At 37.9% G+C, this 20,176-nt stretch overlaps 2 protein-coding genes and 1 long non-coding RNA gene across 3 annotated transcripts; all 3 read right to left on the reverse strand.

Moving 5' to 3' along the window:
- Positions 1-2,703: 2,703 nt before the first annotated feature.
- Positions 2,704-5,567, reverse strand: LOC112568484. Its single transcript, XR_003100107.1, has 2 exons — positions 5,358-5,567; positions 2,704-4,240 (listed from the first exon to the last, which is right to left on the reverse strand). It is a non-coding gene; the product is annotated as an uncharacterized LOC112568484 (long non-coding RNA).
- Positions 5,568-5,774: 207 nt separating this feature from the next.
- Positions 5,775-19,976, reverse strand: LOC112568602 (ornithine decarboxylase-like). Its single transcript, XM_025245977.1, is given in 10 exon segments — positions 5,775-5,797; positions 6,100-6,156; positions 6,159-6,221; positions 6,224-6,251; positions 6,344-6,509; positions 6,764-6,901; positions 7,198-7,370; positions 7,541-7,617; positions 8,031-8,127; positions 19,799-19,976. Coding segments are annotated over 10 exon segments (963 nt in total). The 5' UTR covers positions 19,940-19,976.
- LOC112568481 (ornithine decarboxylase-like) lies at positions 15,986-19,512 on the reverse strand. The gene is made up of 9 exons (XM_025245789.1): positions 19,272-19,512; positions 18,756-18,831; positions 18,409-18,581; positions 18,128-18,265; positions 17,625-17,790; positions 17,206-17,359; positions 16,978-17,105; positions 16,447-16,658; positions 15,986-16,237 (listed from the first exon to the last, which is right to left on the reverse strand). The coding sequence occupies exons 1-9, from the start codon at positions 19,307-19,309 to the stop codon at positions 16,180-16,182; spliced, it is 1,143 nt and encodes a 380-aa protein (XP_025101574.1). The 5' UTR covers positions 19,310-19,512; the 3' UTR covers positions 15,986-16,179.
- Positions 19,977-20,176: the final 200 nt, after the last annotated feature.

Here is a 20,176-nt window from a genome sequence, read left to right on the forward strand (position 1 = left end):
AGATATTAGCTAACGATACTAGCAATCCGCAAATTGTGTGTGTTTAGAGGGTCGGTGTGTGTGTGTGTGGAGGGTCTGTGCGTGCTGCATATATTTGCATGTGCATGTGTCTGATGTATGAAAAGGCAATAACGAGTGACACCACACTTATACAAGACCCAAGTCCGGTTTCGCTATAAGGCGAACTAGACAGATAAATAGGGCGCAGTCACTGATGGAGCTGCGAATCAATGGAATGCTGTTTTATTTTTAAAGATAAATAATGTTAGAAAAAATATTATTTTCATAGAGTGACATTTTGAGGGCACTTTCCAATTCTTGTAGGTTAACTTAATCACTCTAGTTTTTCTTTACCTATATTGCAGGTAAGCCCCATCAGTCGAAGGCACAGTGACCAGCTAACAAGCAAGGAAGTAGAAGTGGAAGAGTTTCAGGACGCGGGGAGGGGTGGCTTCGGTGGACGGGGACGGGACTGGTTGGGGTGGATACCTAGGATGAATACCAACCTCATCTTTCTCTCTTCTGTCCTGAGTGAGAAGAAGTTCCTCAGTTATATTGTCTTTTTGGCTTGTATTGATACAAGTGGTTAAGAGTGGCTGAGTTAGTGACTGTAAAGCTTACCAACACATTCCATTGGGAGAGGGGATCCGTTAAAGTTGCATACATAATCTTTGGTATTAATCATGTCACAGTCACGCCTGGTGACGTCTGTAGACGAGAAGGCGACGGGGAAAAAAATCTGAGTGACTAAGCCTCTGCTATAGGTGTGAAAGGAAGGAATGTTACACGTGATGCACATTCACCTAAGTTATAATGTTCCCTTCGTGACCAAAAAATCGTTCTTTACAGATCGACTGGCATTGTCTGTGGACTTGTCGAATGACTGCTAATTGTTTTGACTACATGTGGGCTCTTGAATGCAAATCTGCTGAGTCCTGAGACAGGCCACGACAACCATGAATAGTGATAATATGTAAGCCTATGTTTATTGTTTAAATTTTAAGAATGCAATTTTACTGTTTAAACTGTGGAATGCTGGTCAGTGAAATGACTGAACACACAAGTGAGCAAGCAGATTATGATCACATTTACTATGATAATACAAATCTGACCCAAATGTTAATTCTAACTGCATTTTTAACTTATCTATAAAACACACACTAAATGTGTTTTATCTGAGTTGTATATCTGTTCTGTCACTAACGTAAAGAATGCAACGGGATTTACACGTTTTCAGAAAATTGTCTCAGCGAGACTTTACACCAGTCTGCCAACCTACAGTATATTTTCCTACAAAGGACGTTGTGTGGACGGGTCTTTGCATAGTTTACAAAATACCAAAGGGAAACTTAAACACAGCACACAAAAAAATACAAACAGCAAGCGCTGAATAATGACGAGGTGAAGAAAAGGTCACGATCTTTTTGCTGTTCTTTTATGTCAAATTTATGGTTAGGTTTTATGTCACATTTAATGTGAGGTAATGTAATGCTAATTTCGGGTTGTGTGGTTCGCTGAAGCATAACTTCAAGGGTTTCTAAAACTTGTTTTCGTTATCATTCAACTAAACTCTGCAAGGGTTAGAAATTCTGAACAGGAGCTGGGTGAACGAGAGGTTGTGTCTGTTAAAAAAAAAACCACTTTCTCCTGCCTGTGCGGGTGGATTAAAAATTTTTGTGAGATATTATTTTATTTTTTTCTCTATTTTTCTCAATGCAATTGTAGTGAAAAATGGCCCTAAGTCAAAACAACTAATGAGGGCCCTATTATACATTGATATGTAATCACTTTTGTAGAAAGCGGCTGAACTGTGTTGTGCCCTGGCGGTGGTACGTTTGTGTTGATTGTGCTTTTATGCTTTTAACAACCGAAGCAAAGAGAAAAAAATTAAACTAGCACCGACAAACGTACATTTGGCACCTCCAAACACACTCACAAACACAAAATTTGTAGAATTCCAAGTAACAGCATGTCGGGGTAGTCTTAGACTACAAGCGCTGGACTCTTACGACTGTAGAGAGAGTTGCAGAGGTCAATGAGAGACACCTGTCCGCTACTAAATTATGGCTACCCTTCACACTCCTATGTATGACATCTTTGTTAGGCAAGTATTCCACAGCATTTAGTACACCCCGCAAGATATATGTGACCTCTAGCTCTATACACAACGTTTGTGTGACTACTAGCTCTATACACAAGATATAATAATATGTGACCCATAGTTCTATGACCAGATGGATGTGACCGCTATTTCTATACAGAAGAGATATAGGACCGCTATCTCTAAACACCAGATATATGTGACCGCTAGCTCTATGCTAAAGATACATGTGACCGCTAGCCCTATACACAAGAAATAAGTGACCACTAGCTCTATCCACCAAATATATGTGACAGCTAGCTCTAAACAATAGATGTAGGTGACCGCTAGCTATATACACAAAGTATGTGACCGCTAGCTGTATACACAAGGTATGTGTGACCGCTAACTATATACACCAGATGAAGGTGACCGCTAGCTATATACACAATGTATGTGTGACCGCTACCTGTATACACCAGATATATGTGACCGCTAGGTTTAGCATGAAGTGTGAGTATAAAGGATCTGACACAGATTAGTTAAAAAATTATCTTCAAATGACAGTAGTTTATGTTACATTCGTAAATAAGTTTATAAACAGATGGAAGTGAAAAACACAATTTTTTTCTTTCAAACTTTAAACAGAAAAATTTATTTAGAAACGAAATTGATGACTATTGGGTAAAATTGATTTAACCTGAATAGGAAAACTGAATCCAAAAGACAAACTTCCATTTCCTGAATCAGTTACGAAGAGAAGTCCCTTAAATGACAAACATAACAGGAATCTTCCAACATGGATGAGACTGCGCATGCGTAGTTTGACTAAAAGCAAAGCAAACAATCTACAATACAGCAAACATTTAAAAAAAGATAACTGTATGTAATAGTTGTTTGAAAATTTCTTATTAAAGCCGACTTTGGAGAAATTTGTAATACCCAAGTATCTATTTTAAAGCGCTATCATTTTTTTATATTGCTAAGTACAAATATTGAGTATTTTTACTAACATTTTGTTCAAACTGTTGATTACTACTTAGGAATCTTCTTCCTTAAGTGTCCATAGATATATAAAGATGTTGTCTGAGATTTAGAATGTCTTTCGTTTCATTTATTCCTACTCATTTTTCATCTTTTCTTCTGTTTCTATCTAATATTTTGTGTTGTGTTTCCGTCCATTATGCATTTATTACTTTATAGAACAGTCTATTTTAGCAGTATTGTAGCTGATTTTTATCAACTTCGTTTAGCAAAGGAAAACAGCTTTTTATGTGAACAAATGTAATTTCAAAAACAGGTAAAAACTTAAAAGCACATACCTCCTGAAGAGAGTTCTCAAAATACATAATGAAATATAATACAAATATAAAAATATAAATAATTAATAAAAATATAATACCAACTACAATATCAAGACAATGAAAAGCAAAAACTGGAGAACAAAGTACAAAAGCCTTACAATACAAAAGGGAACAAATAAAATGAGACAAAATAAAAGTACATCATAAAAAACAATACAAAATAAAAACAATATATTTGAATTCACAACGGAGTGACTCCTACAAAGAAACTCTTTTACCATGTTCCTATAGTGAAATATATTAAATCTTATTTTTTTCCCCGTGCCACACACACAAAGCCTGTAAAGAAAATTTACGGTTCCTTAACAAAATATAGAGGTAGTTATTCACTCCACCCAAACAAAAGCTTCATTTAAACATTAATATTAACAACAATTGTATTACAAAGTTTTACATATTTTGCGTAGATTGGGTAGATTTGGGTATCATGAAAATGAAAGACAAGTAAAATATAATAAATACAACAATGTTTCCCCCCTTTTTTATTATCAAATTACAGATACGAAACAAAATAAGGAGTTGTGTCCCAACAAGTATAAGGTCTCTAAAAACATCGAAAACGATGATCGAGGCAAACATTTACAATGCAAGCTTAGCCAAACAGTTTATTTGTTTAAAACAATTAATAAAATCATTTCATATCTAGAAACTGGTTTTTAAGAAAAAGTTTGTATGGATAATTTTGCCGTGTGCGTTCACAGTGGTCATCTGTCTATGAATCCAGATTGTAAATTAAGTCAGCAGACACAGAGAACCTGTGGGATGGGGTCTCTTCTTCTCGGGAAACACGCGCAGCCTGCAAAAAACAAGTAAAGACTTTAGACACAAAATTATATTCACTAATGTGTTATTGTTATGAACACCTCATCAGCCTGTTACTTCCCTTGGCTGCAAGCACAATGGGTTTAAAAAGTAGTGAAACTTAGAGATATGACATGGGGAGAGGTGGATGAGTAGAGCTTAGAGATATGACATGGGGAGAGGTGGATGAGTAGAGCTTAGAGATATGACATGGGGAGAGGTGGATGAGTAGAGCTTAGAGATATGACATGGGGAAAGGTGGATGAGTAGAGCTTAGAGCAGACCTGGGCAAGGTGCGGCCCGCCTCCTGTCTCTGACCGGCCCGCCCGCCAGTATTTCTATATACACAGCATTGGGTAAAACTGAGTTAACTATATTAGTCTGGCCCTCTAAAACAATCCCAATTTCTCATGCGGCCCCTTGGGAAAATTAATTGCCCACCCCTGGCTTAGAGATATGACATGGGGAGAGGTGGATGAGCCGTCCTGTGGAGGGAAGGGCAAGGGATGCTCAGAGATTTCTGCTCCGCCTTGTGTCCCTTTTTACGGAGCAAGGTGCTAGATTTATCGTTCAGGGGCTGGTTCCACGACACATTTTTAAAATGTCAGGGTTAATTTAAAAAAACAACAACTTAAAATATTACTCTTATGCCTATAATAAACTAATGAATTTTTTTTCCGACAGGAACGAAATATGACTTTTACAGTCCACCTCTTTTCTTTTAAATTCTAAAATGTTCTAAAGCTGTGTTGTGCGCTGTGTTGCTTTAAACTAGTATTAAATAAATGGTTTTAATGTTTTATTGTTTAAAATGTCTGAAATGCACATTTAGCTTCTGATCTGTAATCTATTAAAACAATGATGTCATTAGGTACCAACATTTCAAATTTATGTATAGATGAAGTGAACCATGTACTCAGAGGGAAAAAAAAAGTATTTATATATATATTCAAATATATTCAATTTGAAGCGGACACATCAAATCCTACAAGCAGGATAATGTTGTTTACAACTAACGTCATTAACGTAACCAGCTGTAAGTATTAATAAATGCAAAAGAAATTAAAAAAGGTAAAGAACTAGAAAAGAAAACCATAAGAACAGTATCTCACCAGATGTCTTCAGCACAGTAAAGGAAGACCTCAGGCATGGGCATGCCATTGAAGCCGCTGTACAAGCTGGTGGTGTAGTAACCCATGTTACGGACACACAGGTAGTCGCCCACCTTCATCTCAGGTAGGTCCACCTGGTCACGGATCAGATCCATTCCGGCACACGTGGGCCCCCACAGGCTGCATTTAAACCTCAGATGGCTTGGATGTGCCTGCCAAGGTAAGATAAAGATCCATTCATCGATCCGCTTTTTGTCTATATATATATATAAGTAAATGTACGTGTGTTACTTTGTGCGTGTACTTGAAACAAAAAGTGAAAATAGTCAGACAACGTGTACAGTACTGTGTGAGTTGAAGTAGACATGCATAGATAAACACATGTACGTTAAAACTTTTGTAGTGATGTGAGCGAAATTAGTTGTTTAAGTTGTGCATGTCTAATTTCACATTATTATATAATCAAATTTAACCACCACCACGATACACACTTCTGTAACATCAGAGAACTCACATGAAGAGGCTCTACAGTCAGCTTTAGTGTCCGAGTGAGGAGAAAGTTCAGGAACGATCCAAAAACACCATCATTCAAAAAATATCTGATTTTTTTGTTACCGTTCTTTGGCATTTGATTTTGTTGGTCTGCAAAATAAAAGGTAAACAAATACATCAATAAATGATAGAAAAAAGAAAGAAAAAAGGTCGATAAAATGTAAGAAAGTAATAGAAAGAGTCAACCTACCTGGTGTGTCACGTGACTCGACACGTTTCCCTATGACGTTGACGGCGAGGGTGAAGCAGAAGCAACAAAGTATGTTCCTGGCTCGGCGATGAGGCGGATGTTTCTTTCTGGAGGGAAATACTTTGTAGAGCCTCGTTCACTACCTTGGCTGTCTGTAAATTAAAAAAAAACCCAATGATTGAAAAAAAGATTGAACTGTATGTTTTCATATTGTGTTGGTCGTAAATATTACTTGTTTTCTTACCATTTCGAACTGTTCTGTTTCGTGCGTGCAGCCCAGGAATCCTCCACCGATGTCAAGAAGCTGAAAACAGAATCCGAGCTCTTCTGCCATGTCAAAGGCTTTTGCTGCCATTTGTATAGCTGCTGAGTAGGCCTCAGGCTCCATCACACCTGTGCCCACGTTGAAGCTGTAAAATAGAGACATTATTTTAGTCAGTCTGTATGTTTGTCCTAAAGTGTGTATCTTTTGGTGTCTGTTAGTTTACGCGTTCATCTTCCTTTTATCTGTCTTTGTAGCCATCATTCGCATGTGTGTTTGTCTGAATGTCTTTATCGTTACTTTATACTTATGTTCGTTCAGTCGTGTGTCACTTGGTATCGTTCACTCAATACTCCTACCCTCTCATGCATTGTATTTCCATCTCTCCTAAGCACCACTCACCTGATGCCAATGACACTGAGTTGCAGCTCCTGTGCTTTCAGAAGCAGGTGTGGAACATCCTCCAGGTGACAGCCATATTTGTTACCTAGCTCTATATGCTTCTTGAATCCTGACTCGGGCAGAATTCTCAGTAGAAGACTTGGTCACATGACAAAAAAAGCTTAAGTCAATAAACCATGCAGACTATTCCATCTTGGACTACAGAAAATTTAGAATAAACTTGTGTGAGTTTTAAAATAGCTAAGAATGATCACTCAGTACATGATGTCTGGTTATCTACCCTTATAGCAAAAACTTTATGAGATGGTAACATTACTAGGCACTCAAGGTGTGAATGGTGAGCCTCAAGTGTGGTAGCATTTTCAGTAAAGCCACATTTAGTATCGATGTACATTTGAGGAGGTTAGTGAGGTCACGTGGTGTCTGCTACTAACCGACATCGTGGGAAAGCGTCTTTGATTTTCTGCAGCTCATCCTCGTTGTCAAAAGTCATCATCTCCACACCTTTAGAGTTAGCGAAATGGATGAAGGAGTTTTGTTTGCATGGATTGGCAAACACGATACGGGAAGGTGCAACACCCATCGCGAGAACGAGGTCTATTTCTGCCTGGAAAAAAACCCATCATCATCATCATCGTCGTCGTCGTCGTCGTCGTCGTCGTCGTCGTCGTTGCTATATTACTACTTTTAAACCAGCCAATGAAAAAACAAACGAGAGTTTTCAATCAATCAATCAATCAATCAATCAATCAATCAATCAATCAATCAGAATATTACCTGGCTGGCGCAATCAAAACCTGCTCCAAGATGCGCCAACAGCTTGACCACAAGTGGAGAAGGGTTGCACTTGACGGCTTTGCAGAAAAAGATAACAAGTTTGAGTATTTTGTGAATGTTGAATGATAAACATATTCATAATATTACACTCTGACACAGCAATGCTTTAAATCTCTAAAAACTTAATTTAAATTTAGTTGTTATAATGACTGTGTGTTTGTCCAGCATTTTATACCAGTCCTATAATAATAAAAAAAAACTGCAGCCCAGTAATTTTAGCCTTAAAGTATTTATTTATATTAGTTTTTTGAGTGTCAAGTTCTGCTCAAAAAATGATACAAGAACAAGTCGATAATAAGAACAGCATTTCTATAATGAATGTTATCCTCTGATTTAATAAATTTCAAAGAGAGAGTAACGATACGATGGAGTATCCAATGTGTTCAAACCCAGAAACTATGGACACATAAAGAAATAAGCTGACTGTTACCATAGAAAGGTTCTACCCGAGGTATCAGTCTCAGCCATTTCTCGTACTTTTCCACCACGTCCCCGAGGTCAAAGACATAAAATGCATCTTCTTTTTTCTGTAACACAGGTAAGAGTTTTATCACATTATTCGGGTCACTTAAAATATATAACTTTGCGGGTTACATTGACCTAGTTAATTTAAGGACAACATTTTTTATAGCTGTAAGTACAAGGGTGTCTTACTTTTTAGGTAACTAATCTCGGGTAATAAAGGTGTGAGTGGCAGAGGTGTAAATACTGTACTTAACGGTCCCTAGCATGATTATGTCAACGTGTGAGCTTATGAATGAAGTCTTAACAGTTACTCCACTACCCATCCTCCATTCACCTGGCTACAATGAGCCTCGTTATCGTCTCACCTGCTGTAGCATCTCCTCAGCTTTTGCCCTCATCACATCCATGGTAGCAGCGTGTGACCAGGGACCAGCTTTACCTTGTAGGTATTTCTGGCCTGACATAGTCTCTCGTCGGGACTGTCACCCAGGGTAACCCAGTCCATGGCACTTCTCTACAGGTGTACGACAGGTGTGACTACGTCTGACTGCAACACCTTTATGAACACCTCGTCACCTCGATGTTACACGCCCACTCCTACAACACACTCTCATTCCCACACAAAGTAATAACACAAAGGTAAAGATTAAAGTTTTAGTTGCATCAGTGGTGAGATAATGAAGAATGCTACTGGTGCTACGAAGTTTAAGGTAGGTATTTATGCAGACATGAGAAATATGCTAATAAAAAAGTCAAACGCTGACCGAGAATGACACCAAAGTTGCCGAATAGTTGTTTATAGAGTGAGGGAGAGAAGGATGACACAGAAATTTTTTTAGACAAGTAAGTAGCAGTTCATTCTTATCTTCATTCAGTAGTAGTCTATTTTGGAGCATCCATGACTTTGCATCATCTACGCATTTCTTAGTCCGTGCTCCAGAGAGTTAAGTAGGTGGAACTGACTGTTAAAGCTGTGTATCATCAGCATAACTCACATTTGACATGACATGACATCACACTTGTCATCGTTATCACTGTGAAGTAGATCATTCACAACTTTCAAAAGAGCAGACTCTGTACCATGTCCTTTTCTATAAGCCAACTGGAAGGAATTATGGAGATGGTTTTGCTCCAAGTGCACAATAAACTGAGAAAAACAATCTCTTCCAGAACCTCAGACAAAAATGACAGGTTCAAAACTGGTCTGTAATTGCTTAATCTGTCATAATCTAAAAATGGTTTCTTTATAAGTGGTCGGACAATAGGGGATCTGAACTAGAGAGAAGAGTGCCCAGAAGTGAGAGAAAAATAAATAAGATTATTTAGTAACAGGACATCTAGACAATCAACATCAGAGAGGAGAGAATAGGAATAAGTTCACATGTTTTGGTGTTTGCTCCTCACACAAATTTCCATAACAAATTGTTCACTAACTGGCTCAAGGCAACAAAAAAGACCGTTGTAAAGTATATCTGACACAGACGAAGGTGAAGGTGGAACAAGAGCAAAGTCAAGCTTCTGGCGTATTAATACAAACTTTTTGGTGAAAAACTCCGCAAATGTCTGTGGGAGAAAACACTGACAGGAGGGACTAGTAATAGTTTTGCTGTCATTAAATAACTGTTTTTGTTTTAAAGGCAAGTATTTAGTAATTTTTTTCCAAGTCAAATGTAGACTTTGCATGGTGGACAATGAAACACGATTTCTGGACGCCTGAAAGATCTGACAGTGCAAGTGAGTATGTATACTAAACAAATGGCTACATTCTTTATGCCTTTGCGCTAACTAGTCAGACTTGTATAAACAAGTACAAATTAATCTTAAAGTGGGGCTTTTTGAATTTTTAACTCTAATGATCTCACTCTAAAACCTTAAATGAACATCTTAGTAAAGAAAATGACCACCCAATGTAATAATGCGTTCAGTTGACTAATATTTTCATAAAAAGAAATGATTTTCAGTGGTAATGTTAAGCCTACCTTTGAGCAGCTCTGAACACTGAAGAATAAACTCTGTAAGAAATCTGTGCACAACATTTAACTCACCTGACGATAGGTGAAATATAAGAAGCAAAATGTAACCTATCAGCAAACGATACGAACAATCCCCCAAATACAGTGTGTGTGTGTGTGTGTGGAGAGGGTCTGTGTGCTGGATTTCAGTGTGTGTGTCTGTGTGTGTGTTTTCGTGTGTGTTCTGAAGTATGAAAAGATCAGTAAAAAAGACACTACACTTAAATGAGATCCGGGATCGGTTGTACCAGAAGACGAACTAGACAGATGAATAGTGTGCACTCACGGACAGGGGTGTGGCTATAAATCGTCTACTTTTTTAAGATGAGTAATGTTAGGGAAAAATATCATTTTCATAGAATGACATTTGGAGGACACCTTTCATTTGCGTGTAGGTTGACTTCATCACGTGAGTTTTCCAGTACATGTATAAGCCCCAGTATTCCAGGGCACCCTGACCAGCTAACCATCAGTAGAGTGCAGAGAGGTAGAGGTGGCGGGAGATGGAATGGTGAAGTGGGCTGGTCTAGAGACTGGACGAATCCCTAGGATAGAATGAACCACATGCAGTCTCACCTTTCTCTCTTCTATCCTGAAGAAGTTTTGTATAGGAAACATCTTCTTAGTTCAGGAACAACAACTGTTTGGTGTTCAATATTTTTTTACACTTACGAACTTTGAGGGAACTTAGATAACATCACGATTGAATTCTTAGTTAATAGTAGTATTAATGCCTTTAGAGAACAAATATCAAGGTACAGTTCAGTTGAAGTTAAATAACATATCTATCTTTTTTGTCAAATTCAGATAAATTTATTTAATTCACTGTCACTGTCTTGTTAGTACTGTGTACACTATTCGACCAAAAAAAAAAAAGACTTAGTAATCAAGGACGGAGAGCGAAATACTTGAAAAAAAGTTTAGTTTGAATAAGCCATTCTTTGACATTTCTTGGTTCTAACACTTCTCGAAATGAGTTCATGTAGAAAACCACTTTTCTACTATTTTTCACACACATGTGCCTGTACAAGTACACACATACATCATCACACACACTAATACATACACACTTTGTATGAATCGACCATCGAGTCTAATCTAAGTGATCACAACCTTGTCCGTAAAATGAGAAAGAGAATTCTGTAGGTGGGAAGGAAAAGAAGAAAAAAAAAAACCTGAGTGGATCAGGTTGTCACTGCTATTGTGTAGAAGGAAGGAATGTTACATTTGATGTACTTTTATCCAGGTATAATGTTCGTTTGTCAGCAAGAAGAGTTTTTCTTAATTTTATTTTTGCTTGAAGTCTGGCGGTGGTCACGGGTCAGAGGACCTCTCCCCCCCCCCATAAGCGTCAGGACCACTCGAAATGTCGTGCCTTTGTTCTGATGATGGAGTACAAGCAAAACAAACACACCCATACACCCCACACACACACACACAGAAAACAAGCATTTACAGAAAACAATCGTTTGTATGAGGGTCCTGTTTGATTCACAACAGGGTCTTTTTTTACGGTTCCTTTCTGCATTCTCGCAATTATTTCTTTACATTCTGGACACATTTTTCTTTGTATATTTTTGATGATATAACCAGGAATTTAAGTTAAAATATTGTCCTTAGACATCGATACTCACTTGGCACACCTTGAATAAAAATCCGTGTAGGTGTAACATGTTGTAGCATCTCGTTTCGACACAAAAAGTAAACTGAAAGTGGTAAATAGTCAGAGAAGAGCAAATTTTTAACATGGTATGTCGGTTGGCAGTAATGGAAATGACAACACAAGACTCGTGAAACTACTTAACAGCAGCCAATGCAGTAAAAACAACAATAAATGCGACTTCATATATATATATTAAATAAAGGAAATTTTGTTAGTTCACCTTTCTTTATCTTTCGGAAACATAGAACAATAAAATTTTTTAGTTCCAGAGTGTCGACAATTACGTTCAGCGCACCGTTAATCACCAGGCATCATCGCGAGAAGAACGGAAGTCAGTCCAGGGGGCGTGGCCGAGGTCATACAGGTCAGCGCGACTTCCTTTTCCAGATTGGTGGGCTCTCTTGCTCCTCCTTAGGGAAAGGAAAGTAAATCAAAGCAAGAGGGAAGCTTGATAGAATTTTCTCAAGTAATTTCAGAAACAATAATGGGTGGTTTGTTTTCGTTGTATTGTGATACACATGCAATAAAAAACAAAACAAAAAACAACAAACAAAACAAAAAAAAACAAAAAAAAAAAACAAGAATTTTTCTTCCTCGTCTGCCTGCTGGTGTTCGATTTTTAGTTTAGTCGCTTGTAATTTAGGTTTGCATAGATAAGTTCAGAATAAAGCATAAATTTCATTCTTATAAAATCTGACAACTCAATAAGATCTCTGCCATGCCATTGATTCTAGTTCGAACGAAGGAATATTGCTTAGTTATATGTAAATACACAAACACATGTGCACAAATCATTACTCATGTATAAGCTTTAACTGATCTTACCATAACACAATGTAATAATAATAATATTGCAGAGAAAAACATGTGAAAAACTTCTCGTTTGTCGAGAGTGGGTTTTGTCTCCAGTCTAAGTCGGTACATACAGTCGCGCATTCAACCTGATTATTCATCCGTGAAGGTAACATGTGTAGCACTCACACACAAAGGTAAAACGAAAGTAGGAAAGTCGGTTTTGAGAAGAATGCAAATTTGTAACTGTGGTATGCAGGTAAGTAAAATGACTGAGCGCACAAGTGAAGAAGCAGGTTATGATAACATTTACTATTATAATTTTTTCGATAGTTCAGGTTGCTAATAATTAAAGATAATATCAACTGACCGTAAGGGTTATTTCTATTTATTGATATATTTTGAACATTATTTCTAAAGTACTTCTACTGACCATTCTGTCTGTGTGCTTGTCTTAAAGTGTGTATCTTTATTATCTACTTTTTGTGTCTGTTCGTCCACACGCTCATCGTCTTTTTTTCTTTCTCTTTAACCAATATTCCCTGTATATTTATTTTGAATTAAGAAGCGATTTTTTTTCGCACCTGTAGGTGCATTTAGGTAACTAATATAGGGCACTAAAGTGTGTGACCGACGTGTCAATATTATACTAAACGTTCCATACCACGATTATGTAAACGTGTGGAGAATTTGGTCACAGCGGTTATTCACCCACCCACCTCCGAGCCACCACTCCAACCACCATACGCCGGTGTAAAGTATTGTCTCACCTACATCTTAGCTTTTGCTCGCAGCACATCCGTGGTGTGACCAGAAACCAGCTTTTCTGGTCTGACATAGTTTGTCGACGGGCCTGTCACCCAGGGTCACTGTGTCACTGTGTCTGACTGCAATACCTTCATCTCGCTGTTAATATATTAGGAAAGGAATGCAGTCTCAGCAGGTGTAGGCAGAACTGATCAGCTAAAAGCCGTTGTTCTCAGCCGTGCATATGTCCAATTAATTAATTCGATAAGCTTGATAAAAATGTCAGTTAAAGTACTTAGTCAGTCTGTGAAATTGCTCCGCTTGCTAAAATTATCTGAACGACTAGAATGGACATGAAATACGTTATGATTCTATAGTAGGGCGTGAAGATTGATTAGAAATGCAGACAGAAAAGAAAAAGAATAAATTACTAACGAGATTTTAATGGCAACAAAGCCAGTCCCCAGTCAAGCCAACAACAACAACAGCTACGTTTAAATAAACAATGAATTAACACCAAACAAGTCGCAGACTTTTGAACTTTGTGAACAATTAGTCTTTATGAGAGTGAAAAAAATAAATCCTTTCAAAATGGCGACCTGCGGACCCTACTTACAGAGGTCTGTCCTTCCGCAACAACCACAGGCAATGAGAAGGTGTTTAGTATAGAAAACTACAAAAAGAGACTGAAGTCTTGAGACAACAAGTTGAAGATGGCTATCGCTCATTTACAAAGCATATACAGAAGAAAATTTCATTCCTAACAAGCAGTCTTTTCGACCTGAAAAAATCATGAAAAAGAACTATAAGCACACAGACAAGAGAAGGTACTACTCTTACAAAAGAACGAAAAGGAGAGATAAACGTTTTGAAGCAATAGTCCAGAAGAGATTGTGTAAGTATACACAGACTTAGAATAGGTAGGCGCACAAATCTACAATAAATTTTTTTGTTCATATGGACATTCAAAATCAGTAAACCTTTGTCTATGAATTTAAGCAATGCAATTTTTGGTAAAAAGAGTATAACATGGGAGTGAGTGTATCCGCTGATCTCCCTTTACTTGTGCCCTTTCATTGATGTGAACACACTTTTCACACCATCATGGAATAGTTAGTGATTATATTGTTTTATTTATTCTTCCCTGCTATTTTTTTGCTTTTATGTATTCTTCTTCTTGTTCCTATTCACCCCCAGTGGAGCAAAGGGCCACAACTACACCACGCCATCGGATCCGAGTCTGGGCGTCCCTTTCCAGTTGGAACTTATATGAGTGTTATGTGTTTTATATTTGTCCATGTAGTTGGGGTTTGTGTTGGAGAATCCTCATACACATTAATAACCACACACCCGCACATCCCTTCATGCATGAGAAAAACAACAAAGACCAGGTGAGTTCACCATACATCTTCAACACAATAACGGGACATTACGTTGAGTCCATAGGAGCAAGCGATTGGTAGACATGTGTACACACAATATCACTGTTTTAAATTCCTTGAATTAAAGCACAACGCAAAATAAAATACAAAGTAAAATAACTCTACAATACAAAATCTGACAAATAAAATATAACAAAGTACGTCATAAAACAAAATACAAAATGCAAATAATATATTTGTACTCACATGTTTTTTTAACATGTTCCTAGGGTGGAATGTATTACATCTTATTTTCTTTTTACGTCCCACACAGAAAGCCTATAAAAAAATTTGCGGGTACTCAACAAAGAGATAAACGTAGTTATGTAATACACCCGAAAGAGAAGAACTTCATGTAAACATGAATATAATTTTTTTTAAACTTTATTTCAGAGTTACAGACATTTTAGATATATTTTCTTTTCATAAAAATGAATGGCAAGTAAGATATGATAACTATAGCAAAGTTTTCACTTTTTAAAAGACAGTCTGTAACTCAGTCAGTCGTCACATAACCGGCACGCGGGCCGTAGGTTGTGCATCCCTGACATAGGTAATTGATATTTCTCTACCTAATTGTTCAGTAGATTTAGAATAAGGGAGATAATCAATGCATGAATAGGAGGATTGGTTGTCTTTCCCTACGCGATGGCGAGTTCGCGCTATTCCCGACGTAGTGGCGAATGAAATTTAAACCAGTATTTAAAAAAAATTATATCTATTAACCTACATTAAAGAAAACTATCTGTGATACTCCGTTTTAAAGAGCATTTTAAAAACATTTACGTGGTGTGAATTTTAACAATTATAGGTTTTATTTACATACAAACAGCCATTTATTCTCTCGTTCATTCGTATTCGTTTGTCACCTTGTTTCCTTTTTCTCTCGAGCTATTTCAGTCTTCTATTCGTTATGCTCTGTTGTTTTCCCGTTCATCATGCCTTTCCTACTTTGTGGAACAGACATTTTTGCAGTAAGGAATTGTTTTGAGATTTTTACAGTTCATATAGCAGCTAAAACACAAGAGGTTCATCAAAACATTAATGTTAAGCATAACTGCATTAGAGAGTGAGGAACATAGTGTTGATTTGATTATCTCTAAAATGAAAGGCAAGTAAGATATAATAAATATAGCTAGCCCTTTACAAATTAATTCATAAACCAGTCAATTCAACAACAGAAGCGAAGGAGTATTGTCTCCTTACAAATAAAAGATATTGGCTAAAAAAAAAACAACAAAACACAACAGTACGAAACAGTAATAGAAACGCATATTTACAATTAAGTTAAGCCATACTTGATTCATTATTTTAAGTGATTAAATAAGTTGTTTCACATCTAGACACATCTTAAAAAAATTTTTGTAATGAATAATGCTGTTGTGTGCGTCAACAGGGGTCAACTGTCTATTAATACATTGCTTGGCTTTATTTATCTCCATTCAAATAAAGCTTGTTTTGCGCTTGTAATGGCTTTAGTCAGCAGACTAAGAAAACCTGTGGGATGGGGACCTTCCTCTCGGGAAACACGCGAAGCCTGCAATAACAAATAAAAGACTTTAGACACGCCCAAAAATATCGGTAAAGATAGAATAAGATTTATAAAAGATACATTAACTACTTGAAGAGAAAAATAAGCAACCATCACAACAACGCCACAAAGTTCACAAATATTAGCAAAAGGAAACTAATTAACAAAAAATATAAAAAGACCAAGAAAAGACAACACTAAGAACAGCATCTCACCAGATGTCTTCAGCACAGTAAAGGAAGACTTCAGGCATGGGCATGCCGTTGAAGCCGCTGTGCATGGTGATGGTGTAGTAACCCATGTTACGGACACACAGGTAGTCGCCCACCTTCATCTCAGGTAGGTCCACCTGGTCACGGATCAGATCCAAGCCATCACATGTCGGCCCCCACAGGCTGCATGTAAACCTCTGAGAGTTTGCAGGTGTCTGCCAATGGAAGTTGAAGATTCGTTTATCTATCCATCTATCCATACATCCATCCCTTTGTTATTTATATGTTCGTGCGGAATAGTGTGTCTATCTGTGTGTGTTTTGTGTGTGTGTGTGTGTGGATGAAACAGAAAGAATGGAGAGAAAAAGTGTGTATTATTGTGTGGGTTGAAGTATACCTGCATACAGGCACACGTGTAGTAAAACCTGCGCAATGTTTTCTGTGAAATTAGTTTCTTGAGTCACGAATGTATATTCTGATATCACTTCATATCATGTAGACACATACACACTGCTGCAAACGTGGAGAACTCACATGAAGAGGCTCAAAAGTCAGCTTTAGTGTCCGAGTGAGGAGAAAGTTCAGGAACGATCCGTAAACACCATCATTCAGAAAATATCTAAATCTTTTGTGACATTTGCCTGGCATGTGGTTTTGTTGGTCTGCAAAATAGTAAAACAAGTAAATAAATAAATAAATAAATTATATTAAAAGAAGAATGATGATTGACAGAATATAAAGTAATACAAAGAGTCAGCATACCTGGTGTGTCACGTGACTCGAGACGTTTCCCTATGACGTTGACGGCGAGGGTGAAGGCAGAAGCAACAAAGTATGTTCCTGGCTCGGCGATGAGGCGGATGTTTCTTTCTGGAGGGAAATACTTCTGTAGAGCCTCGTTCACGACTTTGGCAGTCTGTAAATTAAAAGAACTAATGACTGGAAAAAAAATTGAAATGCTTGTTGAATAAACATCGGTAGAGGGAGCCTGTAACACACACACACACACACACATATATATATATAGTTTTGTCCATTCACTGCAACACGTACAATAATACACACATCAACAGGTATATACATGTCTACATACACAGACATAACCTTGCATCAGTCCAATCAGCAACTAGCTGAAACTATTTCCGACATTTGTTTTAGTAATAAATTTTGTTTTTACTTACCCTTTCAAACTGTTCCGCGTCACCTGAGCACCCCAGGAATCCTCCACCGATATCAAGAAGCTGGAAACAGAATCCGAGTTCTTTTGCCATGTCAAAGGCTTTTGCTGCCATTTGTATTGCGGCTGAGTAGGCCTCAGGCTCCATCACACCCGTGCCCACGTTGAAGCTGTAATGGATATGTAAGTCTTTAACTTCTTTTTCGGACATTATTTCTTTAGTCTTTGCTCCTACTATTCTTCCTATCTGTGTTTGGTATAACGTGTATATGTTTATTTTAAACTTGTTTGTTGAGTCGGATGCCTTTCTCTGCCATCGTTCATAAAAATACTGGTACCATCTCATGCATCGTCTTTTGTTTGTCTCTCTATCCAACATTCGTCTAACGGCTATTTTTAGTTTTAAGTACATGTGTTGTGACAATATTTCCGGTCGTTAAACTTGATTTACTTTAGATCAACTTGATAACCCCTCACCTGATCACCTTTCTCCTGACGACCGCTCACCTGATGCCGATGACGTTGAGTTGTAGTTGCTGTGCCTTCAGAAGCAGGTGTGGGACGTCCTCCAGGTGACAGCCAAATTTGTTGCCTAGTTCCCCATGTTGCCTGAATCCGGACTTGGGCAGGATTCTCAGGAGCAGACTTGGTCACATGACACAAAATACTTTAGTTAGAAAACTTTGCAGATGATTATATCTCGAACTGCGCGTGTAGGTTAGTTAATTTGAACTTGTGGTGTATAAGTATGTGTATAAATAATGTTTTTGATGGGCACTGAAACTAACCGACATCGTGGGAAAGCTTCTTTAATTTTCTGCAGCTCAACCTCGTTGTCAAAAGTCATCATCTCCACACCTTTAGAGTTAGCGAAGTGGATGACGGAGTTTTGTTTGCATGGATTGGCAAACACGATACGGGAAGGTGTAACACCCATCGCAAGTACGAGGTCTATTTCTGCCTGGAAAAAAACAATCATTTTCATCATCATCATCGTCGTCGTCGTCGTCGTAGTCATCGACATACTATTTCCTTCAAATCATCCGACACAAAATGACCACTTCCAATAAATGAACAAATGAATCGATCAATCCATCAATCAATCAAGAAAGAAAGCAAAAAATCATAATATTACCTGGCTGGCGCAGTCAAACCCTGCTCCAAGATGCGCTAACAGCTTGACCACAACTGGAGAAGGGTTTGCTTGACGGCTTTGCAAACAAAGACAACAACAGTTTGTGTATTTGTGTATGTTGAATAAAAAAACAGGAATGACTTCTACAGACACAACAAAGCTCACAACTAAATAGTCGAAAGTATTTTTAGCTTCATTTGTAGTTAGTAAAAAACAAGGACTGTGTTTGGGCATCATTTGATGGACAGCCTTTAAACAATGGACTTCAATGAAGAAATTTGTGCCTGTAGTTTTTTTTTTCTAGTAGTTTTTAGAGGAACCATGTTTTGGTTCTACGAGGTACAACATTCGTCAGTGATGAACAAACGCTCCTTTAATAAATTTCATAAAATAAAATAATAAAATGTAATAAAATCATCCGGTACACTAGAGTTAAAAGATCGACTTGCGACACGATGTAGTGTTTAAAATGTGTTCAGAGCTAAAGAAAGAAAGACGAAATAAGGTGACTGTTACCATAGAAAGGTTGTACCCGGGGTATCAGTCTCAGCCATTTCTCGTACTTTTCCACCACGTCACCAAGGTCAAGGACATAAAACGCATCTTCTTTTCTCTGTAACACACAAAAATGAGACAGGACACAGGACTGGGCAAAGGCCGGCCCGCGGGCCGGATCCGGCCCGCCTTGTCTCTGACCGGCCCGCCCGCTGGCCCGCCCCCCAGTATATATATTATGTATACAGTATTGGGTAAAACTGAGTTAACTATATTAGTCCGGCCCTCTAAAACCATCCCAATTTCTCATCTCCCCTTGGGAAAATTAGTTGCCCTCCCCTGCTGTAATTGTATCCTAGACACACTTTATACTGGTCACTAATTTATCCAACAATTAATTACCTTGGTGAAAATTAAACAAAGAAAACAAAAGTTTTCACCTGTAAGTAAAAGACTTTCATACTATTTAGATAACTGAAAGATATGTGACAGACATGTTGATATTGTATGCAAAACTATTTTGACAATCAGTTTTGTTATTATCTCACCTGCTGTAACATCTCCTCAGCTTTTGCCCGCATCACCTCCAGGGTAGGCAGCGTGTGACCAGGGACCAGCTTTACCTTGTAGGTATTTCTGGCCTGACAAAGTCTCTCGTCGGGACTGTCACCCAGGGTAACCCAGTCCATGGTACTTCTCTACAGGTGTACGACAGGTGTGACCAAGTCTGACTGAAACACCTTTAGGTAACTGTTATTGCTTGACTGATGGTAATCACCTTCATCATAATAATAAGAAGTCATAATATATATATATATGTGTGTGTGAGTCAGACATGTTTCCATGGGTATCTATGTTAGAGGTGTGTGTCTGTGTGCGTGTGTCATTGCGAGATTCGGTTGTGTGTGTGGTGAGATGTATGCGCG

Source organism: Pomacea canaliculata, linkage group LG7 (genome assembly GCF_003073045.1).
Source record: "Pomacea canaliculata isolate SZHN2017 linkage group LG7, ASM307304v1, whole genome shotgun sequence".
NCBI classification, from domain to species: domain Eukaryota; kingdom Metazoa; phylum Mollusca; class Gastropoda; order Architaenioglossa; family Ampullariidae; genus Pomacea; species Pomacea canaliculata.